Source organism: Apiospora hydei, assembly GCF_038363865.1.
Source record: "Apiospora hydei strain CBS 114990 chromosome Unknown utg000002l_segment0_segment0, whole genome shotgun sequence".
Classification (NCBI taxonomy): Eukaryota; Fungi; Ascomycota; class Sordariomycetes; order Amphisphaeriales; family Apiosporaceae; genus Apiospora; species Apiospora hydei.
In genome coordinates, this window is record NW_027117361.1 from 2,142,382 (window position 1) to 2,166,114 (window position 23,733).

The window sequence follows — 23,733 nt, forward strand, 5'->3', positions numbered from 1 at the left end:
CGACTTTTAATAGCTAAATTAATAACGAAACAAGCTTAAATTAAATTAAGTATTTCGATAAATATATTAAATTATAAACGAAAGGTCGTTACCGCCTCTTAATTCTCGACGGCTACGAGAGCTATATTTCGGCCGAATTCAAAGTATACTACTAAGATAACGATATTATTATTATTAATATACCTCTTTATTTATCGCACTTATTTTAACCTCTCGATATAGTATTTTATTCGCCTTTAAAACGTGTTTATTTAAAGGAAATCTAGTTATTTATTAAGGTTTTTATAAATTATATTATTAAGCTCGAGTTTTTTATCGCTTTTAAAGCCGCGTATTTTACTGTTTTTACGAAAGCTAATATTAAATTTAAATTTAACGTATTTAGTTTAATACCTTATAACCTTAACGAAGTAATTAATAAGTTAAATATACGTTTTCGAACATTTATACTTAACTCGTCGAGTCCGGGGACGGCTAACACTTATAACCCCTAAACGCCGTTTAACTTTTAATAAATAACTAAACATTTTTTTTATTTTAAAAAAAAAGTATTTATTTATTAAGAAAGCTTTTTAACGTTAATTTTAAAAGTAATAAACTAAATAACGAAAAATATATAACGTGGTTTATTATTAAGTCGAATATATTATTAAATCGAACACTTTTATTACCGACTTATTTAATTAAACTTTAACGCGTAATAACTTTATAATTATAATGTTTTATTTATTTTAAAAAAAGCGGATAACCTTAATAATTTAAGCGTTACGAAACGGTTTAACCCGAATTAATTAAAGAGCTACGGCGAAACACTACGTTATTTTATTATTTACCCTTAGCGACCGACTTTACGGCCGAACTATATAACGCGAAATCCGATATTTAAAATATAAATTAAATACGATTAAAAAAAAGGTGCTTCGTAAATATATAATTAATTTAAATACCCGAGGGATACTTTTAAAGATAGTTAATATAAAAAATATAGCTAATCTCTTTATCGCGTCGCGCGGCGGCGACCGCGTCGGTAAGCATTAGGCTAGGCGCTTTATCGATCGTAACCCGGACTTTAAGATTAAAATAAACCGTCGATACGATTATTAAAGAGCTTTTTATAAAAATTTAAAGGTTATTTCTAGCTAATTTAGCCTAATTATTAATATTAAAATTAAATACGGCATTATCGACGAGGATATATAAAATTTCGACGAGACCGGTTTTATAATAAATATAATCGGGTTAATACTTATCGTAATACGCGCTAATCGGCGTGAAAATACGAAGTCGGTTTAGCCTAGTAATCGGGAATAGTCGACGGCTATTAAATGTATTAATTTATAAAGCTAGTGTATTCCGCCTTTTTTAATCGTTTAAGGTTAATATTACCTCGCGAACTAATTACGCGAGAGTAGCTTACCGGGCGATTAAATAATTAAACCGATTTTTAATAAATAAACCGATAACGAAATAAGTTTAAACTAAATTAACCACTTCGATAAATATATTAGATTATAAATAAAAAGTCGCTACCGCCTCTTAATTCTCGACGGCCACGAGAGCTATATTTCGGCCGAATTAGAAATATATTACTAGGATAATAATATTATTACTATTAATATACCTTTTATTTATCGCATTTACTTTAACCTTTCGATATAGCATTTTATTCGCCTTTAAAACGTGTTTATTCGAAGGAAATCGAGCTATTTATTAAGGCCTCGATAAACTATATTACGAAACTTAAGTTTTTTATCGCGTTTAAAGCCGCATATTTTACTGTTTTTACGAAAATTAATATTAAATTTAAATTTAACGTATCCGGCTTAATACCTCACTATTTAAACGAAGTAATAAATAAGCTAAATATATAACTTCGAACGCTTATACCGGAGTAGTTATAACCCGGGATTTTAAGTATATATAACCTTTAAACGCCGTTTAACCCGTAATAAACGACTAGGTATTCTACTTATATTAAAAAAGGATATTTATTTATTAAAAAAGTTTTTTAACGCTAATTTTAAATACGGTAAACTAAATAACGAAAAGTATAACCCGAATAGCTTACAAGGTAACTATATTAAAAAATTAAGTCCGCACTTTTTAAAATACTAATTTAGCCCTTTCGAAACGCCGGAAAACTAAAAAATCACGAGTCTAGCTTAGAGGAGCCTTTACTATTAAGGAATCTTAAGCGCTACAAGACGAAAAGGTAAAAGAGAAGCGTCCACTAACCGGCGAAGGCGAAAATAGTAGCTCGTCGAAACGACGCGCGACGGGCGGTAAGCGCTGTGGCAATTACGGCGAAACCGGTCATAATACGTAAACATGTGAAAAGAATATAAAATTAAATAATAAATCGGATAGCGAGTAATTTTAATTAATTTAAAACGTTATAATTAAATAAATTTATATAAAAGTGTCGAAATATAAAAAAAGTGTTCGATTTAATAATATATTCGACTTAATAATAAACTACGTTATATAATCGTGTATAAAATAACTTTTATAAAAGATTAAATACGTATATTATAAAAGGCTAATTTAGCCTTTTTAAAGCGCCGAAAAATTAAAAAATCGCGAGTCCAGCTTGGAAAAGCTTTTACAATTAAGGAATCTCGAAGGCTACAGAACGAGAAGGTAAAAAGGAAGCGGCCAGCGACTGATGAAAACGAAAATGGGGGTTCGTCGAAGAGGCGCGCGACGGGCGGCAGGCGCTGTGGGATCTGCAGCGAAACAGGCCACAATGCGCGAATATGTGAAAAAGATGTAAAATTAAGCGAGGAATCGGATAACGAGTAGTTTTAATTAATTTTAAGCGTTATAGTTAAATTAATTTATATAAAAAAATCGAGAAATAAAAAGAGTGACCGGCGAAGTAATATAACCGACTCAGTGGTAAACCACGTTATATATATATAAAGCCCTACCAGCCCTGGCCATAGCTTGAAAGCAAAAGAATCCAACCTGCAACACTAACACCTGATATTCATCACAAAATACGAAATAAACACAAGATGCAAGGCCGATCTCTTTCAAAGTGGCTCCCAAAGCTGCTACAAAGCACCCCAATCAAAAAAGAGGAACGCAGCGATGCTCCTTCCTCGCACCACCCTCTTGCTGAGAGCACGCATGCTGCGGAAGCTCTTTCCACGAAGGCGAAGAGACCTGCCATTCTCCAAGACCCAGAAACTGCAGGTGGTCTCCCTGATACGCCGCCACCCAGCTACGAAGATGCCTGCTCTGGCCCCAATGGAGCCAGTATTGGAGCCGTGGCAGGTGCACAACGACCGCAAAACACCCGGATCGCCAGAATAGTCAATGAAGTAATAGCTCAAGCGGAGTGCAAGTTGGAGCGTCTCAAGCAAGTGGATAATAGTATCGACATCGTCTACATTTCGTCTCGCATTCGTCAACTATGCGATTTCGCCACCTGCTGTGTAGATGAAGGATGCCAACGCCGCCGAAAAGCCAAGTCGAAAGAGGTTAGACAAAAGAACCAACGCGAGGCGGAAAAGCTGTTCAACTTGGTCTTCGCAACGGTTGACTGGACGCGGCAGGGCGGGAAGAAAGTGGTCGGCATCGCGACGTGTGCCTTTAGGGAAACTGCCAACCAGGTTTTAGCCGGAAATGAGCATCTAAAGGGCTACTGGCACGTGCGTGCAGGGTTTTACCTCATGAAATCCGGGATCTTCAAAACAGCAGGTATTATACTTGAGTACCGGGCCGCGGACAAGGATCTCACCCAAGCGTTCGCTCACGTCACCGACACCAGTGCCCACGCCGCGAAGTGCTGCACCGCCGTCGCCAACCTCTGACTTGCTTGCCGTTGGAGTGTCACCGCCAGAGAAGATGTACGCTTATAGATTGTTCCGGCTGTTGCTGATAGGTGCATCAAATGAAAGCTAGCATGTTAATAGCAGTGCTCTATTGAACCTACCTCTCTGAGAGCAAGTGTATGCCATATGACCGCTCTAACCTTGCAATTGAAGGAGGACGCAATGTGCTACCTGTCTGTCTAACTATATGTACTTTGTCCGTCTGGAATACATCATCGTAGTTTTACAACGGGACAGCATGTCCTGATAAACCTTTGGCTCAGTTCCTGGCTTCCAATTACACCTCTATGGCTGTTCTGCCTGACCTTCCGGGTGAAATGCGTCATACAGTGATGGGAGGCTGTCCCCCCTGTTGGTTCTGTCAGAGTGGTTCCTCCTACCGTGTGTTAATGTACCTCCTGCTGGTAGTGTCTCTAAGCGGGTGTTTCCTCCTGCCAAGTGTCGATTTTGAGCCTTAGGGAAATGGGAAAGCATCACCGGCTCAGAGCCTCGCTGTGATCGACCAAAAGCAGTCGACTTCGAACCTCGATCTCCTCTTCTCCCTTTTCTTCTTTGGCCGCACACAGACTAACATACTGACAGACAGGCAGACAGGCAGACAGACACACACACACACACACCACTTCGTCTTTTTTTTTTTTTAAAAAAAAAAGACATGATGATGATGATGATGATGATGACAACGACGATGATGATGATGATGATGACAACGATGATGATGATGATGATGGTGGTGGTGGTGGTGGTGGCAGCAGCCGCCCCTGAGGAGGGCCCTTGGGCCAAGGCCAGCACCGTGGCCGCCTACGTTTTCGGGGCCTTGGGGGCCATCGGGGCCTTCGTGACCGTGGCCACCTTCTGGAGCGAGCGCCGCCGTGCCGCCGCCACCACCACCGCCAACGACGATGCCCGCAGCGCCGAGGAGGGCAACGCCGGCACCATCCCCGCCGCCACCGCCGCCGCCACCAGCACCAGCACCAGCACCAGCACCAGCACCAGCACCAGCACCAGCACCAGCACCAGCACCAGCACCGGCACCGACACCGGCACCACCACCACGGTCGACGCCGCGCGCGCCCACCTGCGTGCCGCCATGCAGCAGGAGACCGCCCTGCGGCTGGAGGCCGTCGACAAGGCGGTGGGCAACGTCCGCCAGCGGCAGATTTCCGGGAGGGGAGGGGAGGGGGAGATAGAGAAAGAGAGAAAGAGAGAGCGAGAGAGCGAGAGAGAGAGAGAGAGAGAGAGAGAGAGAAAGAAAGAAAGAGACAGTTTTCTTTTGCTTTTCTTAGCCTTTTTTTTTAAATGAATAAGTTTGAATTAGGTTCGTGAACGAACCAACCGCCGATTGACCCTCTTCCTGTTCAACCGTGTGACCTATATTCGTATGTGTAGTCAATGAATGTATATGTCTTGATTCACTTGCTTCTGCTGGCCTGCGCTGGTATGAGTCGAAAAGCAAAAGAACGAAAAAAAAGTCAGTACATGTCTTAATGCCCGTTGGCTGTGAATTTGGTGATAATGATAATGATTTTGTTACCATTTCTGAAGATATTACATAGAGGGAGAGTGGATATATAGGAGGCAGTTTGGGTTAGCAAGATGAAGGAGGGAGATACTGAGGATTTAGATGATAGGCTCTTCGCGAGGCTTACACGCGGCTACATACCTGAAGAGATATCAATAGAAATAGTAACACCATTACACGACCTGGGTTGGTGATGGCCTGCCTGCCCCCAGACATCAATTATTCAGTTCAAGCATGGTTGTGTCATACTTTGGCTCAGTGCTGGACCGGCAAAAATGAAGAACACAACCAGCTCCATCTATCATATACACTTGGGGCCATGCGGAGGAAGTACTGCGTGTTATGAGAAAGAGATACCTTGACTTCTTGGAGGAGACGCTATGTATCAGTTATTTCCATTTGCTATTACTAGTCTGAGATACTCCTGCGTCCGAGAAGGCCCAAGCTATCAATTGACCAGGTGAAAGCAGTTTATACCGACAGCTCAACCTTCTGTCCAATCTGCTATACAGTAATACTCTATGCCACCACGTGTCGGATATATCTAAGGCATCGTGGGGACGTATCTTCCACAGTGAGCCTCACTTACTCATTCGCCCACTCATTTTCCCTCTCCCCCCGCCTCCCTGACACCACGTGCAGGCGCACGTTGCCCAGCTCCTCCTGAACGGCTGCCTTGGCGGCGGAGCCAGTAGCGGCAGCAGTGGCGTTGGTGGGGGCGTTGATGCCGGCAGCCAAGGTTGGGGGTGGTGTAGCAGCAGCGGCAGCAGCAGCACCAAGCAGCGAGCTTCTTGGTGAGCTCATCCCAGGCCATTATGATGGTGGTCGCCGGTCTCAGGCACGACACGAGCCCTACGACGGTCATAAGGAGTCCTGCAATTTCTACAGGGACCAAGACGCCATGGTATCTGTTCGTTTGTCTGTCTCTCTCAAGCCGACTCTCTTGCATCCTCTTCTTGAACTCGTCCCGGTCCACGACAATTGTGATGAGCGAGGGCCACCAGGGCCAAGGGGTGTCCGACAATGCATACTATGGTGATTGTGGTGATCTCAGAGGGAGAAATCTGCCGATGGCGGACGTTGCCCACCGCCTTGTTGACGGCCTCCAGCCGCAGGGCGGTCTCCTGCTGCATGGCGGCAATATGTAGGTGTAGCAGGCGAGTGGTCGTGGCCTCAGGCCCGAAGGTGGGGTACCAGTGAACCGAGCTGCTACAGGGGGCATCGACGGTGATAGCGGTGCTGACGTCGATGGTGACAACGACACTGAAGAGGCAGGCAGCAACGACGGCTATGAAACCGTGAGGAAACTGCTAGCTATGACCAAGCAGGGAGTGGTGCACAGCGGTTTCTTCCAAGAAGAGGTTCATGTGTATTGGCTGGTCACACTGGACGTAAGCCTCGTACAAGACTTTGAAGGTTAGATTGGTAGGCTTACCTGAAATGTATAGACTCTTCCGAGGGTTCCGTTTGTTTGAGCAAATAAGTAATTTTGTTGCAATCCGTACTTCAACGGCCAACCGGCACTCAGGTTGGATGAATTTGACCGGAGTCATGCGAGGACAGGAGGATGAAAGAGAATTAAGATGAAATACGTTTTCAAAGAGAAGGCCTCGCCGGCAAAGAGAAGTAATGCCGCCACACACAGACAGATGCCGCCACACACAGACAGATATGAGCACTCACAGAGGTATTGCTGCAGACAGACAGACAGAGACGTTGATCGAGATGTCGAAGCACACAGAGAGATGTCGACACACGCAGAGAGAGAGAGGTGTCGACGCACACAGAGAGATGTCGACACACGCAGAGAGAGAGGTGTCGACGCACACACTCACACACGGGGGAGGGGATGTATGTTGCCCTGATGTGATGATTTTGTTGGTTTTGGTTCTGACGATAACGAGGTTCTGATGATGCTGGTTCTCTTGGTCTGATGACGATGATTTTGTTGGTTCTGATGACGATGACTTCGTTGGTTCTGGTTCTGACGATGACGAATTTGGATGGTGACGATTTCGTTGATGAGGGTTTGTTGATCCTGACGACTGTGACGATTGTGATAATCGGGATCAAAGGAGTTGTGGTGCGTAATGTCACTTGGGTATGCTGGGAAGGCTGGGGAGGCGACGAGGTATGCCGCGGACTTCGATGTTGATGGCGAAGGCAGCTGCTTGTACCAAGTCAGCTTTGAGGAGAAGTGAGTGGCAACAGGTGCACAGATAGATACATACGATAACTTCTCATGAGCCCTGCCACCACGTACTTGAAACCCAGAGACGCGCAGTTGGCTGCAGTTGGACAGCATACGCTCGCTATGCTCGCAAGAAATCTACGCCAAAAGGCAGCAGATGTATACCCCGATGACAATCATTGTCAAGTCCGGGTGGTTGCGTGGAGTGCAAGTGGTCACCGCCTGCGCTGGGAGACCGGAATGCAGTACAGCAAACGTCCGCCACTAAAGGGGTACTAGTGGTACATTGAGGGTCGGATTGCGTCGCCATGGTGTTCTAGAACAACGGTCCTGTAGACGTAGTGATGGATGACGATGTTGCAAAGAACCGAGTGGTGTCTTTCTAGACTGTGCTTTGGACTGTACGAAGTGGATGAATGATCTCGAAGTCACGTCTCTAACGCAATGGAGCTGAGAGGATGGTGGAAGTGTAGTTGGCAGTAATGTGGTTGATGATGGTTTGTTTGATAGCAGCGAGGGTGATACTGAAGCTGAGGGAGGTAGCAAAGAATCACGAAAGGCGTTAGGCGGGGAGTAGGATGGATGGACGGACCCCCATATATTCCAGTAAGGAAAGAACGAATGCGCCTGGTACATGCCCCAGAACTAGAAGTTGTGCAGTGGGCTGGCAGCAGAAGGTCCGAAACGTCCAGAACACCCCCACCAACGCGTCTATCTCGGCCCGTAGATAGATAAGTGTAATATAGCATCAAATTGATGCATGTAACATTTTGTACAGCAGATAGACACACCTCACTGTTGTGCCGTTGCAAAACGTGATCCCACGCTTGTCAAATCCTGGCGCCCGAACAGCGCTTTCTGGTTCTAATGTGTAATGTTGAAAAATGGGATGAGTGCTCACTTAAGCTCACCTAAGCCGCATGATAGCATGTGGCTTTCCACCGTATATCGTATCAATAACGAATGGTCAATGTCTTAGGTGATGGATGGTATGACAGACGAGAAGAATGCTTCCTGTTCTATATAGAAATCTCGATATGTAGGTACTGTTTGTAAGTAGAGGATTACGATTGACCGAGGGATATAATGACTGCCCCATCAGCTAGAGGACAAGTATACCACGACGTCGATATTTCATGACTTTACACACATGTGGGGTCTAAAAAACCACATGGAACCATAGATTTTGTTGAATTCTTTTCGGTTCTCGGGCGGTGGCGTTTCTCAGCTCACTTCGACTCTCCCGATGACCATGATATGCGAAGGCTTGGCAGTTCTTCATTACTTCAGCCCCAGACCGATACCAGTATTGATATTCCTTTTTACCTAACTACTTGCTTGAGTGGAGGCGGCGGGAGCATAAAGTGCCGCCCGTAAGCTGTACGTACGGCGTATGTGGGCGATATGCCTGCGTCTGGGGTGATCTTCCCGAAAGGGAGCTGAAAAGCATTGTACCCCAGATTTCAACACGTAAGATTTCCGACCGTGAGAATTTATGTGGCCAATAAGATCTTGCCTCTGGACTTTGGCTAAGCGCTTCACGCTCGTAAAATGACAAGGCCAAGCAGCTGATACTCTCAATTTCTTCTCCAGGGCAACGGCCACGAAGCATGCGCCTCACGCCGATCGCTATACGATGCGGATCTTGCATGTATTAAGCACACTGCAAGTAAAGGTCATAGGATCAAATGTACAGAATCGGGTGGGAAACACGACCCGAGATCTTGGCGTTCACAGTGATGATTATAAAAGGGGTTGGTGATGTCCGCCCTTCAGAGCCTAGCGAAGCAACATCAGCGACATTCATCAACTAAACAAGTTCTATATACACTCGCCTCTACAAACTCAAAATGCAGTTCTCTACTCTTGCCGTTCTCCTTGTCTCCGCTGGACTCGCAGCAGCCTAGAACCCGATTGTATGTACAATCGTAGCCACCGATTTAGGTACTGATATCGCTAATCAACGATGATGCTTCTCAGGGTAACCTCCATCCCGATGGGGAGTGCAAGTCAAAGAACTGGGATCCCCTCTACCTCAACAAGTGCCAAAACATCGAGAACGTCGGGTATGATCGCTCCCAGAAAGTGGCAACTGTGAAGTCGACTAACGAAAGCACCCCGATAGCTCCATCAAGATCAATGCCCCTGGCTTCAACTGCTACGCTCACAAGTAAGTTCGCATCATCCCAGCATGATACGCACGCTTGACTTTCCACTCTAACCGCTTCAATCCACAGGACCACGGGCTGCCTGGACGCTGGCAAGCTTGTGAAGGTCAACGAGGGCTGCCATCCCATCACCGAGTTCCCGGACGCGAAGGCTGTCCGTTGCCGCAGCTTGTAAAGCCTGCGAAGCTTTCGCCTCGACACGTACGAAGGAGTGGTTGGCTGCTTGGATCAGTATGATGGAACATTATGAGGGACGTTCTGTAGCTTGAGAGCCCATAGGAGCAATATGTCGCAGGGTGGACGAAGGTCGAGCCAATCGTCCAGCCCCAGTGCATCCATTCTCTTTATTCTTCCTAATTCTGATTCTAGAGTTCATTAAATACTCCTCAAGTGATCGTACTGTAACCTCAGCATGAGGGCTGGCTGGTATTCCGGGGGAAAAAGGTAAAAGGGGGGGAAATTGGTGGCCAAGGGCAGGGACTGAACACACCTGCTTGTGTAGATGTCGTTGAGTCTTAGGAGTACCCCAAGAAAGCGCCATAGGAGATGTGAACATACCACTCGACCACCGTTACCAGAACAGCTAGTTATCTGGAATTATCAACCTAACCCCTCCATCCTAGGGATTCCCAACGGTTGTCCCCCACCCCTGATGTAGAACTTGCTATGCATAATAACAGCTTACCTCCCTGAATTGCCATAGAACGAATTCCCGGAAGTGCAGTAGAAAAGAAAACGCGGGATTTCCGTCTGGGAAAAGTAGGTAAGTGGTGTCCTGAACTATTCTCATGCAATTTAGGTATTCGGTTGGCCTAACATTCATCCCTACTGTAAGTCAACGGGATACGACAGTCATGCATGTGTTCAATTGAAGGGGGTCATGTGACCTCGTGGGTTGTTGGAAGTTTCCACGCATGCAAGATATGCGGGGCAAAATCGGTCGCGCAGTAGCGTTGGCTGATAAGCGATAAGAAAAAAGTTCCCCAAAGAAAACTACAGCGCCCAGCGCCTGTTATCCGTTAGGTTTGCCAGTCGTCTCCCATACCCATATCGACCACCTTCTACACATCGCAACCATGGCTCCCACCGGCACCAAAGTCAAGGGTTCGAAGCGAAAGGAGCTTTCCGCTACCACGCCTGCTCCGAAGAGCAAAAAGGTGAAGCGCGCCGAACCTGAGCCGGAACCCGAGGTCGAGTCTTCGAGCGACGAAGAGGTAGAGGAAGAGGAAGAGGTTGAGAGCGAAGCCGAGGCCGAAGACGACGAGGATGACCACTCGGAATTGAACAAGCGGGTTGCTGCCGCAGAGGCAGAAGATGGAAAGGACGCATCTGCGAACAACGACCTCCCCGATGGCGGCAGCAATCTCACTTTACCGCCCGTCGCGGATCTCGATGCGGAATCCTTTGCCCAATTGAACCTCTCCGAGAAGACGATGAAGGCAATTGAGGAGATGGGCTTCAAGAAAATGACAGCTATCCAGAAGAGGGCTATCCCGCCCCTGCTGGCCGGAAGAGATGTACTCGGTGCTGCCAAGACTGGTTCCGGAAAGACGTTGGCGTTCTTGATCCCTGCGGTCGAAATGTTGACTGCCCTGCGCTTCAAGCCTAGGAACGGAACTGGTGTCATTATCGTTTCCCCCACACGAGAACTCGCTCTTCAGATCTTCGGTGTCGCCAGGGAGCTCATGAAGCACCACTCGCAAACCTACGGTGTTGTCATCGGTGGCGCCAACCGTCGCGCCGAGGCAGAGAAGCTCTCTAAGGGTGTTAACCTGCTGATCGCGACGCCCGGCCGACTTCTCGATCATCTTCAGAACACCCCCTCTTTTGTTTTCAAGAACCTTCGATCCTTGGTCATCGACGAGGCCGACCGAATCCTCGAGATTGGTTTCGAAGACGAGATGAAGCAGATCATCAAGATCTTGCCATCCGAGAACCGACAAAGCATGCTGTTCTCCGCTACACAAACCACTAAGGTCGAAGATCTCGCGCGAATGTCTCTCCGGCCCGGCCCCTTGTTCATCAATGTGGAAGAGGAGCAAAAGTTCTCTACTGTAGAAGGGTTGGAGCAGGGCTACGTTCTTTGCGAGGCCGACAAGCGTTTCCTTCTCCTTTTCTCGTTTTTGAAGAAGAACCAGAAGAAGAAGGTCATTGTCTTCTGCAGCAGTTGCAACTCGGTCAAATACTACGTGGAACTCCTCAACTATATCGACCTCCCCGTCTTAGAGCTTCACGGCAACCTGAAACAGCAGAAGCGCACGCAAACCTTCTTCGAATACTGCAACGCCAAGACCGGAGCGCTCATCTGTACGGATGTTGCGGCTCGTGGCCTTGATATCCCTGCGGTAGATTGGATCATCCAGTTCGATCCCCCGGATGACCCCCGCGATTACATCCACCGTGTGGGTCGAACTGCCCGTGGAAGCAATGGCCAAGGGCGTTCGCTTATGGTAAGTCGGCTCGTGGGATATTCCCATCTTCTTTCCATCCTTTGCAAAACTTACTCACTATTCCACAGTTCCTGCAACCCCAAGAAGCTGGATTCCTCCATCATCTGAAGGAGGCCCGAGTGCCGATCACCGAGTTCGACTTCCCCGCCAACAAGATCGTGAACATTCAATCTCAGTTGGAGAAACTCGTGTCCCAGAACTATTATCTCAACGTAAGTGCCTTTGAGCCATCGCAATGCTGACTGCGCTAACATCGGTTTCAGAAATCGGCAAAGGACGGTTTCAAGGCGTATATCCACGCCTACTCCAGCCACAGCTTGCGCAGCATCTTCGATGTCAACAAGCTCGACCTTGCCAAGGTCGCCAAGAGCTTTGGCTTCAGCGCGCCACCTCGTATTGATATCCAGCTAGGCGCCAGCATGGGCAGAGACAAGGTTCAGGGGCGCAGAGCCTACGGAAGTCAACCCCGCCAAGGCGGAAGGGGTGGCCCGCGAGGAGGTGGCGGACGAGGTGGTGGACGAGGAGGATATCGTCAATAGAGACGTCGCAGTGTAAGAAGCCAGGTCGTTCGGGCGTTTCTGCACTGTTGCTTCATGATATACCATAGGCGTTTTGTTGCATGGGTTGGCGTTGCGAAACCAAAAGACCGCCATAATAGTGTGGGGATTGAATTTATACGATTGTGGACGCTATTCTGTGTGTGCTTTCCTATTCTCTCACGGAGAGCAGTGCTTACAATTATATACAAGAGCAAATTGATCGCGACATTTGCCGCTACCTAACCCTTTTCCCAACTCTAGCCAAGTAGATTCCATACGGCGCATGCCGCCCCCACCAAAGGGATCAAAGAGCGCACCACGTTCATCCGCGTCCACTTCCTCAGCAGCGCCTCGGCGGTGCCGCGGCTCATGGTCGCTCTTCTCTGCCCCTTCTCGTCGACGACGGCGGCGCTGCCGTCCATCGAAGCCTCGAGCGTGTGAATGGTCGGCATCATGATGACCAAAGTGAAGGGCAGAATGGCCAGGGTCAGCGCGCCGGCGGCGGCGAACCCGCGCCACTCCCCCGGACGCGGACGAGGCAGCCGCTGACCCCAGCAGAGGCGGGGAGGACAGACGGTGGTAGTACGCGACGACCCAGTAGCCCAGCGTGGTGGCGCCCGACAGGACCGGCATGATGGCGGCGCCGCGCCGGTACATGCTGTGCCATTGGTGCACGAGGGCGTCTTGGGGGACGTCGGGGCGGATTAGGGCGGGCATGGTTAGGAGGGAGGGGGACATGCCGACTCCTGTGGTGAGTGCATTGATGTGTTAGATTTCTGTCATTTGGTGGTTGAGGTGTTGTGTCGCATGGGAGAAAGGGGCATGAGGGCACGGGGACATCGACGTACCGCTTGCGTAGGAACCAGAGATGATGCAGCCGAGGGCGGCGATGTTGAGTGGTGTAGCCGCGAGCGTCATTTTGTAGAGTATACCGGCGGTACGGAAATTAACCAAGTATGCTATTTTTCAAACGATGAATGTAGTTTAATGTTCGCAGGTTCAGTCAGTCAATCGTTCAAGTCCTGAAATGTGCCTGCATACATGTATCTATATCCCATCATCTCTCACAGCAGTCAATGTCGTCAGTGTCGTCTTATATACCCAGAGAGTCTTGGCCCAAAGTTCGGCATACATCAAAATTGCGAGGCTAGAATTCGTCCGATTATGAACAGATTACGCCGCCTCAACGTAAAAGTTGGCACGCATCACATAGCGTGATGATCTGATCGCCTTCCCCGGACATCTCGACTTTTCCGACCGGCGCCAATGCTAGCCAGGCTAGAGCAGGGCCACCCGTCACACTAAAAGCACGGAAAACGGGAAACTTGGAAATCGATTTGGTAACAAAGCTCGGCTACATTCTAATAGAATGATTCGATTGGCTAGAGGCGCAGCAATTCGATACCGAAGTGTGCGAGCTCAATTCAACCTATTGCATCATTGATACCGGTCTCGTCGGCAAATGGGAGTATTCCGAGAATTTCATTTCGGTATCGTAGCTTACGAACACGACAGGGCTTAACATGCGGAAGTTGCGATCTTGTATTGGCACGGATGCATGTCCTTGCCGCCACCTGCTTCCGGCATTTCGTTTCACCCACATGCAGGCTTGCATCACTTCACGACGTCAAAGTTTGGAGATCAATGAATTTCTATTTCGTGGCACGTCCAATTCGTAACATGACATATGCTGCTACTACTAATACCAACACGTCAACTGCAACGCCCCTCCATCCATCCACCATCCAACCCAGGGGGATGATCGTGAGTGAATACTTATTTAAGCAGTAGCACCCTTCTGCGCCGCCGCAATCGCAGCGCTCACAGGCGACATGTCAGCCAACTGCACCAGCCGCTCCGACGGCTTCCAGCCGAGCTCGACGGGCAAGCGCTCCTCGGCGAGGAAGACGCGGGTGTAGTCCTTGAACGCGCGCAGCGAGCCGGCCTTGGCCGCGGCGCCCTCGGCGTCGGCGGCGGCGTCGGGCACGGCGCCGTCGAGCATGAGGGTGACGATGAAGGCGGCCTCGCCGCGCGCGGGCGACTCCTGCGCCTCGGTCAGGGGCGCGGCCTTCTCGAGCCGGGCGCGCGAGGCGCCCAGCGACGCCGCGCTGATGTACTGGGGGTCCGCGCTGTCGGCGAGGACCGCGTCCACGCGCGCGGGCGAGACGGTGTTGCTGTCGTCCGGGCGCGCGAGCGAGGCCGGGCGCTCGATGCCCGCGGTGCGGTTGTCGAGCTGCTTCAGCTCGATGGTGCCGCCCGTCGGGACGCCGAGCGCGGCGAAGGCGCCGGCGCCGGGGATCAGGCCGAAGTCGCGGCTCCAGTTGGTCGCGGCGAAGATGGCGTCGGCGATGTTGTCGACGCTGATGTTGCGGCCGTTGTGGGGGCTGTAGGTTACGAGGGTTCCGTTAGCAATCACATCATGCTTGGGAGAAGAGAGGAAAGCTGAAGTGCCTAGACATACAGGTATCCGTGGTTTGCCAGGGTGTTCATCATGGGGCAAGGTCCGCGCGAGTCGTCGGGCCCTGCGGCCTTCCACGGCTTGATGTTGGCATCGCCGGCTCTAGGTCCAAGTGTAGTCGGGAAAGCGAGGGTGGGCACCGCCAGCAAGATCGAGGAGGAAAAACGCATCTTAAAGAAGGTATGCGGCGTTCAGGCTTGAAGGTGTTGGACGAAGTTAGGTTGAAGCACAGGACTGAGGAAGCACTCTCAGAACGATCAACAGCAGCCCGGATCGGGTCACCATTATATATAGCTGAGCATCTACGGAGTATATCATGGCTCGTTTTCCCAGTTCATCAACGGTCCCCGCCGAAGGAAACCGATGTAACGCTCGCGGGCTTCGAGCGGGATCTTCCAGATCCATGCAGAATGCCATGTTCTGGCTGGTCATGTGCATAGAGCTCGAGATTCCTCCACTGAGGATGGACAGCGAGCCACACGGTCGGTGGATAGTGCCGTGACGAGCATCACTTAATATAAAACCGTCCTATCACGAAAGTCGCCGGTACTGTCTATGTGGCGGATCTGCGGGCCTGCCAATGGAAGGGACTGTGATGACCAAGTTGCTTCTTTTGGTGTTTGTCGTGGCCGCTGTATGAAACGACCTACAGGCGCTGCACAGGCCCTCAGGTGCCCTGCCATTCGCTAAAAAAGCCCCCTGGCACAGATCCGCTAGCCAAATGCCCCAACAGGACGTCGTCCCATATCGCCTAGCGTGCTTGAGGCTGAGCCGCTCCCATCCTCTCGAGATCGCCTGAAAAGGAAGTTCCTCGGTGATTGCATCTTCATGCTGTTGTTCTTCTACTTCTACTCAAACCGCTAAAGAGTTGTACATCGCTGTAAGGTGTATGCCGGTCATGGTAGAGGCTCGAATGGTCCAACGCCTGCTTTCTGGGTATCTGCGGGGTTGAGTCACATACCCGAATGTCGAACAGTGATCCGATCGTCCATCACCAGATCTGCAATGTCACGCAGGGTCAATCGAGCGTGATGATCTATAAGGCCAGACGGCCATGAAGCACTGCCCAACCGGCAAGGCTGTTTCCCATCGGACTGCACTCCACCTCTTGTGAACATTCGGCAGCCAGCAAGCGGCCGCCTAGGCGCCTAGGCGCCTGATCTATGCGATTCGCCCACTACTGTTTCCGGGGCCCTTTTCGCACAGACACGGCCAGACGGACGATTTGCCTCCGGCCGTTCGCCCCGAAGATTACAGTCCACACCCACACCCACTCCGCCTGAGAAGAATCGAAGCTTGGCCACCCACCCAAAACCATTTATGGTGGGCTGGCGGCGTGCGGCCGCTAATCCGCACATGCAGCGACGACGTTTTGCTTATTAGAAACTCACGACGTATAATACACACCTGACAACTGACAACTGACAAACCCCGCTCCTGCAGCTCGCCTTGAGAATCCACTTCTGCTCAAAATGAAACGGAGGCTCTACTTTTCCATCCATCTTATATACTCGAAAAGGGAAACAGGCTCGTCGTGGAGCATGTTCTCCTAAGCTTCTTGGCGGTATAAAGGCGCGCCTGGACACAATGGTGTTTGATCGCGGGACCCCGTGCGGCATTGCCTCCTTGCATTTGACGACGTTTACGTGGCTCGTGGCCATCTGCAGCGACTCCTGTTGGTGGGGAGACATCGTTCGTTAACGGGTCACATGATTTCCTACATCGGTGAATGTCAATGCAACTCAACAGGCCGGGTTTCTCTCTGCACATTCTCTTCTCCGGGGGTGAGGTGGTCGTCTTGCACCTGCGATATGAATTTTGATCACTACTGCCGTGGTCTGCCATATAACCAAATTCTTAGAATCAAGGTCCAGTATAGGAGGTTACCAAATAGACTAGCTTGACACTGCATCGAACTTCTGATTCCGATAAGACATTTGATTCGTTGCTATAGCTGCAATCTTCAAATCCGCTTCCATGGATAGAGCCAGTGTTCTGCGGCCTCTGAATGATAAGGGGAAGTCGGGTTAGACCATGCAGATAAGGCGGCACTTCTTGTTGAGATATCATTTCTTATTCCATCCTTCAATCTCGGTCGAATGCCGAGCTATCCACCCATCTTGCTGAGATACACCTAATATTCTGTACATGAATTGGTTTCTCGCGCCTGCGAGACATTCAGCGTCGCGCAAGATCTCCTACTCAGTCCTGTGGCTTGTCCTTGGATCACGGTTAGCTGGATCATAATGAGCACAATTCATTCGCGTGTTGCTCTCAAGATTCATGACGGCACGATCCGCGAGAATAATAGCCAGACTGGAGACACCACGTGCAAAACTCACTTCAACACCAGTGCGGGAAAATGGTTATCCGTACGTGTGTTTCGAGTGTTGCAGTTTTATCTTGTTTTCTTCTACTTTGGGTGGTCTTTCCTTTTGATCTTCAACATAACAACCTCGCTCCCAACTATGATCCTTAGAGTATCATCCGTGGATTGGACAGTTGGTCAAATCATTGCCTTGGCAGTCTGGGTTCCTGTGCTCTTCAAACTGGGCTTCATGCTGATATGTAAGTCTCTCTTCTGCCATGTACTTGTCTATTTTACCCATACTGACAATCCCTAAACCATTCCGGGCCAGTCGGGATTCAAAGTACATCAGAAGTCTGAATACCGGGACCATACCAGATCACGAATTCGTGTACACCGCCAAGTCCTGAGGCAGGTCCTTTGCAGCAGGTATGTGTTGGACTTTGCATTCTGTTAGTCAAATGACCGCTGGATACCCCTTTTTTCCGACCAACTTTTGAGTGAGTAGCTCACAGGCTGTATGTACATGAGAAGTATATGCTCAGATCAATGGAAAGCTCGCAGGTATGGTAGTTGAAGCTCATCTTTTTGTATGACAGCCCATATACGCGTGATATCAGTAAGACACCAGTGTGACAGACGGAAGAACCCTCCTCAGAGGCACGAACCACGATCTTGTTGAAGCTTAATCAACCATGAGCAAGATTCGAACAAGCTGCGAAGGATTTAAATATCTAATTGACACAAGAGTTCCTTGACCGGGTCGGTATAGCCTAGCGGTAGTATCATTATAATATGCTTAAAGGCAAGAGGGTTCAACTCCCTCTGCGGTCACTTTTTTTTTGTCTTATCCCTCCTATATTCTGAGCCCAACTTCGCACTTCCGAACACCAAACTTTAGAATGTTGCCTTGACACCAGCCACAAATAATATTTTGGGGAAACATACATAAATTGACAACATGAATAAAACTACTGAATTTACCTACGTTTATTGACTTGGCGCTTTTGTATTGGTCGTTGATGGCTACTGCTGTGGACAACCAGTATGCCGATCCCCCACAATACAATTAGCGACTGCAGCAGTCTACAAGCCCTCGACGCTACCCACCCCCCAAGAGCAACATGATGCAAGTCACAACAAGTAAGCCAAGTATGTGTTCTTAAAAGATTGCTCCAAGAGCATTGAATTTATTTCTAGGTTACAGGCAAGTATTACAACATCGACTATGTGTCGATGGGTGGTACGGGAGTATGAATGTGGGGGTATGTAATCTCTGTACCGATTCCTCAGTACTGGGAATTCAAGGTTTCCACAGTCGCATCAGACTGCGACCTTTCCCTCGTACTGTAGTCATGTGCGTCATCTATTTCTTGGCATAGTTCTCGGCGTGAGCCTTCATTGATTTGCCAATGTCGCCAACCTCTCCTCCCAATTCACTCCGACCAGCTTCGTCAGTGCCGGGAGCGAGGATGCTGCTGGCAGCGCCTGTCCGCGGAGGGTTCTCGCCGGCCTCGCCGATCTTGTGCGCCATCTGGCTCGTCTCCTGGCCGAGCCTGCTGCCGCTGTCGGGGGCCAATGTGTCTGAAGCGCTCGTCGTCTGGGACGCGCCGCCGAAGACGCCCGACACCTTGTCCGCGATGGTCGACGCGATGCCGCTCGTCTCCTTGCCCAGCTTGCTGTCGCCGCGGCTGTCGGTGCCGGGCATTACCGTGTCGTTGCCGCTCGTGGGAGTCTGGCCGGTACCTTGGAAGGCCTGCGACACCTTGTTCGCCGTCGCGTCCAGCATGTTCTGCGTGGCCTGGCCGAAGTCGCTCTCGCCCTTCTTGTTGGTGCCGGGTGTCAGCGTGTCCGTGACGCTGCTGCCGTTGTCTGCGGAGGCGCCGGGGCGGCCGGAGCCGAGACCCATGGCGCGGGCGTCGTTGGGCTGGAGGCCTTCCTTGATGGAGTCGATGATGGTCTTATCGCCTGACATGTTGAGGATGGATGTTCGAGTTGCTTTGGCGGTTGCTATGTGACTGTTTGTTGGTGGTTGAAGGGAGTTAGGGTCGTTTTGAGGAGGGATAATCTTGTTTGGGCTTTGCAGAATGATGAGGCTGAAAAATTGAGGTGCGATTTGGGGGCCATGGGTTCTCTTTATGTAGTTCCCCAGCCCGAAGTCTTCAATGACCCTCGTTGCATACCGTCATCATGGCGTAAACCTGGCTTACAATGGAGGGGCTCCCCCGTAGCTCCCGCGTGCTTGGAAGCCACCCCACTACAGCTACAGCGCTGCTCCATCCATGACCTCATAGGTGTTCATAGGTGTATCCTTCCGGGCAGTGTGGGCAGGCTGCAAGCCACTGTCATATCAATTGAAAGTTTCTGTTCGCTTCGCTCATGTTTTTGTGTGTGTCAAATTGCTTGGCTAGGTAAAGAACCGAAGGTAAAGAGCAACCCCCATTGCGAAGTTGCCAGCCAAAACCTAGGTACGTGGTTTTGCAGCGGGACAGTTTCGTCCAAGCAACCAGCTTACGAGCCAGGCCCGTTGCCACGCAGGCATCTCAGCTCTATCTACATAACCCAAGGTACCTAGGTAGATAGGCAAACTACAGAAAGCAAACAAATGACTGGCAAAGCAAAGGTGAATCTCACAATCCGATCATTGCATGAGCAAAGAACCTGGTTGGGATCAATTTAGTCCCTGCCCCGCAGCAGCAGCTGTTTGCTAGAATCTCACTAACCCCGCAGAGTTCAGTGCTGAAGCTGACAGCCCAACAGCCCTGCTAGATTTCAATGCCTGTGCTCTTACCCCACATGCGCTCCCAGCTTGCCTTCTGAACTGTCTGGAAAGCGCCAGAAGAAAATAACGCACAACGTATGACGAAACCGGGCATCTATCCCCGACCTTCGTCTTGACAGTCTCGATGAAGCTACAGATAAACAAGTGCATATGATCAAATATATTCCAGTTAATATGAATGAAGTGCATCTAAGCCCAGGTCTCCATGGAATCCTTCAACACAGGCATTGGAACAATGAATTTTAGGACATGAAGAGGTTACCAACGATTGAAATTCGTTGAGTGGTAGGAACCATACACCCTGCTTTTCGCACATATCACATTTCTCGTGATAGACCAGCCATACGGCACCAACACATTACCATCATGGGCTCTCAGGGAAGACCAAAGCTGTTTGATTTTGAATGCCTGGTCGGCTTCTTCATCCAGCCGTCGATGAAGCAAGAGCCTAATTATGCACTCGTACGTTCCCCCATTCTTGGAAGGTGACGGCCGGTGACTAATCGCATATAATACCCAGACGACACATGCAGATCTTGGCTTGATCCCGCGATCTTATGTCACAGAAGCTGGCGCAACTGAAGACAGTCATCTCAGTCCCTGGCAACGTTTCGCAAACCACGTGGAGCAGCTCAATCGCAATGCTAAGAACGGCGAACAGTACAAGGTCTTGTACGTAGGCCGCCATGGCCAAGGCTTTCACAATGTCATGGAGGCCAAGGTGGGTACACCAGCTTGGGAGGTATGTAGTTCCGGAGTAACTGTGTTCCATGACTGTGGTGTACTAACTGACGACCGATAGAGCCACTGGGCGCTCCTAGATGGCGATGGCGACGCAGTCTGGGCCGACTCCGAGTTGACAGACCAAGGGAAGAGAGAAGCTGCCGATAATGGTAAGATTTGGCGCAGACTGATTGAGCAAGAGAAGATGCCTTGGCCAGCACTGTATTGCAGTCCCATGCGTCGCTGTCTAGAAACGGCACGGCTCTCCTTCGAGGATCTTGCCGCTTCCCAGGGCAAGCCATACCAGCCAATGGTCAAAGAGAACCTCCGCGAACGTATGGGCCGGCATACGTGCGACCGTCGGTCCTCCAAGTCGTGGATCCAGGAACACTATCCGTCCTACTTGATTGAACCTGGTTTCACCGAGGACGACGAACTGTTCGAGGCTGACAGGCGCGAAACCGACGAGGAGCATATTCTACGGGCACGCATTGCCATGGAAGAGATATTCGAGAACGAGCCCAACCAATTTGTCTCTATTACGATGCACTCGTTGGCTTCGCGCATCTTGATGCGAGTGATCGGCCAAGAACCGTTTCGTATGTCACCAGGTTCGACCACGGCATTCCTTGTCAAGGCCACCCGGTCTTTGGTGGCCTGAGCCTGATAGTGGGTTCCTTATTTTCCTTCGACAGTCCATAGATTTGTTCAATTGGCATCGGCCTGTTCGACGATACCGATAGTGATAGAGCGGCCAAAACTCTACCCTCTACGGGCTGTGATGGAACAGTCACGCTTGCAGTCTGGGCCGTTCCCTTTCAAGCACTCCGGTTACGTCTCGTTCCCAAGCCGCCATAATTAGCTGCGAATGAAGCTATAGACTCCGTCAACACCAAAGAGAAAGTCACGTGCAACAATATCGCCACCGTACAATTTGGCACTGACCCAGTTGTCGGAAGTATTGACCTCAACAACTGTCCGGCCTGTGTAAATACTCGACTTATGCTGCAATTTGTCACATATGTTCTTGATGCCTTGCTACCGGTTCATGGCATTCAGCGGTTACTCAAAGACATGTTGGGAGATAGAGCACCCGTTCTCGTTGGCCATATTAGGGGCATGTATAGGATCGTCGTCGGAGTCATCTGAGCGATGCGGTGATTCTCGTGTCAGTTGAAACCCTACAACGGCGCAGTATGACAGTTTTGGTGGCTTTGCTTTACGTGCCGCATTCATGCTCATCGATATATAGCCCCAAATTGGCTGAACTTCCGCGTGCTGTGCCGTCCAGCCTGTCGGTATCGACTCGGTGGAGACGAAAGCCCGTGGGACAGACCAGGGTGGCTGCTTAAGTAGGTACGTTTTCTGGTACGGTCACGTCCAGTTTTCTTGCTTACAGTAGCATGAGACCCGCTGACAAACCGGAAGACCCATCCGAACGACCCAACCGGAGAGACCCCAACTGCCAACGGACGGTACTGAACCGCTCGGAGAATCCTCACGGTGGATTCTGCAACAACGCAACGGCTCAACCGAGGTCACCAGTTGCATTTTCCTGGGTCTTTTCCCGCGGCACTTGGGTGCTTCGCAGGGGGCTGATTCATCTGGTTGCTACGCCGCATTCCAATGGCTGAGCTGGGACGGGAAACCGGTGTTTCGGCATACAATCCAGCCCACGTACATGGGACAGAACCTCCGACCGTACTGTCAAGCAGCTGCCTAGTTACGGCTATCTTTTCCGTACTGGAGTAAGCCAAGCAGCAGGATCCGGGTACCACATCGGGGCTAATTGGTGATTTTGTGCAGAGAGCGGTGTGTACGGGCCCTCAGTGTGAAATCATCAAAGATCCACTACCATGTCGACGAAAAAAAGGTCAGGAAATCAAGGATAAACCACCCAATTGGGTCTACAAGACCAATCACGGCTAGCTTATAACAATGAGATCCAGCTTTCCTACCCCCGATAGATCTTAAAAAGATTTCTTTATCCCCATCGTCCCGCTGGCTTCATCGTGCCGCCATCATGTTTCCTCCGCCTCTTGTTGTGAGAAACATGGAGATACCCACTGCTTCACAGCTCCCAGTATTTGCCTATGCGCAGTGTTCTCTTCAGCCTCATGGGCTTGCTGCCCGTATAAAGGACGCGACCATCCTGCTGCTGGCGCTCGCGGCCCTTGTGGCGATCGTCGAATTCTTCCTTCGGGGACGGAAAACAAGCTCCCGGTCCACCCGGAGTGTAAGTGACGATCCTGCTGTTACCGCCTCCTGTTTTGAAATACCCTTTCTAAAACCCGTGCAGAGTCAGGAATATCAGGACATAGACCCTTTACCGCGGCTAGATCCTCGGGAAAAAGCATACATCCATGGAATGGCCAGGGCGTTGTTAGAGGTCCCCAAACCGCGACAGTGGGACGATAGGCCGCAGGATGACGATGACGATACATCGGGTGTGGAGCGCATCAGGACCCGGCGGCATGGAAACGGCAGGCGATGGGGCAAGTTGGGGATTTAAGGGGCCCCCGCCATGCCAGGTATTGGACAATTATTACCGGCGGAATGGACGATACAGGCTTCAGAGCTTCTGGGTATCCGTGAACCTATCTCATTCGCAAAAACGCTTTGAATATCAAATCGAATAACATTCAAGTACAGCCTCCCAACGGTGTCGTACGCCAAGATCTTTCATATCAATGTAGCGTGTCAAGTTCCCAAAAATTATCCATCAATGCCCCCAAAGGCCGTCCAACATCTAA

At 49.9% G+C, this 23,733-nt stretch overlaps 10 protein-coding genes across 10 annotated transcripts; 6 read left to right on the top strand and 4 right to left on the bottom strand.

The window, feature by feature from the left end:
* Positions 1-3,017: 3,017 nt before the first annotated feature.
* On the top strand, positions 3,018-3,818 carry PG997_000693 (uncharacterized protein; the record flags this gene model as incomplete). The annotated part of the gene is made up of 1 exon (XM_066805008.1): positions 3,018-3,818. The coding sequence occupies one exon, from the start codon at positions 3,018-3,020 to the stop codon at positions 3,816-3,818; it is 801 nt and encodes a 266-aa protein (XP_066674781.1).
* Positions 3,819-4,551: 733 nt separating this feature from the next.
* PG997_000694 (uncharacterized protein) lies at positions 4,552-6,159 on the top strand (the record flags this gene model as incomplete). Its single annotated transcript, XM_066805009.1, has 2 exons — positions 4,552-4,983; positions 6,004-6,159. 2 exons carry the CDS (start codon positions 4,552-4,554, stop codon positions 6,157-6,159), a joined length of 588 nt encoding a protein of 195 aa, XP_066674782.1.
* A 131-nt stretch (positions 6,160-6,290) lies between these two features.
* PG997_000695 (uncharacterized protein) lies at positions 6,291-6,494 on the bottom strand (the record flags this gene model as incomplete). The annotated part of the gene is made up of 1 exon (XM_066805010.1): positions 6,291-6,494. One exon carries the CDS (start codon positions 6,492-6,494, stop codon positions 6,291-6,293), a length of 204 nt encoding a protein of 67 aa, XP_066674783.1.
* Positions 6,495-9,402: 2,908 nt separating this feature from the next.
* Positions 9,403-9,895, top strand: PG997_000696 (uncharacterized protein; the record flags this gene model as incomplete). The annotated part of the gene is made up of 4 exons (XM_066805011.1): positions 9,403-9,432; positions 9,497-9,618; positions 9,678-9,722; positions 9,790-9,895. 4 exons carry the CDS (start codon positions 9,403-9,405, stop codon positions 9,893-9,895), a joined length of 303 nt encoding a protein of 100 aa, XP_066674784.1.
* Positions 9,896-10,796: 901 nt separating this feature from the next.
* On the top strand, positions 10,797-12,709 carry PG997_000697 (P-loop containing nucleoside triphosphate hydrolase protein; the record flags this gene model as incomplete). The annotated part of the gene is made up of 3 exons (XM_066805012.1): positions 10,797-12,170; positions 12,239-12,382; positions 12,446-12,709. 3 exons carry the CDS (start codon positions 10,797-10,799, stop codon positions 12,707-12,709), a joined length of 1,782 nt encoding a protein of 593 aa, XP_066674785.1.
* Positions 12,710-12,966: 257 nt separating this feature from the next.
* Positions 12,967-13,627, bottom strand: PG997_000698 (uncharacterized protein; the record flags this gene model as incomplete). The annotated part of the gene is made up of 3 exons (XM_066805013.1): positions 12,967-13,227; positions 13,301-13,455; positions 13,558-13,627. 3 exons carry the CDS (start codon positions 13,625-13,627, stop codon positions 12,967-12,969), a joined length of 486 nt encoding a protein of 161 aa, XP_066674786.1.
* Positions 13,628-14,489: 862 nt separating this feature from the next.
* Positions 14,490-15,337, bottom strand: PG997_000699 (uncharacterized protein; the record flags this gene model as incomplete). Its single annotated transcript, XM_066805014.1, has 2 exons — positions 14,490-15,093; positions 15,171-15,337. The coding sequence occupies 2 exons, from the start codon at positions 15,335-15,337 to the stop codon at positions 14,490-14,492; spliced, it is 771 nt and encodes a 256-aa protein (XP_066674787.1).
* A 3,504-nt stretch (positions 15,338-18,841) lies between these two features.
* On the bottom strand, positions 18,842-19,450 carry PG997_000700 (uncharacterized protein; the record flags this gene model as incomplete). The annotated part of the gene is made up of 1 exon (XM_066805015.1): positions 18,842-19,450. The coding sequence occupies one exon, from the start codon at positions 19,448-19,450 to the stop codon at positions 18,842-18,844; it is 609 nt and encodes a 202-aa protein (XP_066674788.1).
* Positions 19,451-20,623: 1,173 nt separating this feature from the next.
* On the top strand, positions 20,624-21,641 carry PG997_000701 (phosphoglycerate mutase; the record flags this gene model as incomplete). The annotated part of the gene is made up of 3 exons (XM_066805016.1): positions 20,624-20,719; positions 20,778-20,999; positions 21,060-21,641. The coding sequence occupies 3 exons, from the start codon at positions 20,624-20,626 to the stop codon at positions 21,639-21,641; spliced, it is 900 nt and encodes a 299-aa protein (XP_066674789.1).
* A 1,362-nt stretch (positions 21,642-23,003) lies between these two features.
* On the top strand, positions 23,004-23,492 carry PG997_000702 (uncharacterized protein; the record flags this gene model as incomplete). Its single annotated transcript, XM_066805017.1, has 2 exons — positions 23,004-23,216; positions 23,280-23,492. The coding sequence occupies 2 exons, from the start codon at positions 23,004-23,006 to the stop codon at positions 23,490-23,492; spliced, it is 426 nt and encodes a 141-aa protein (XP_066674790.1).
* Positions 23,493-23,733: the final 241 nt, after the last annotated feature.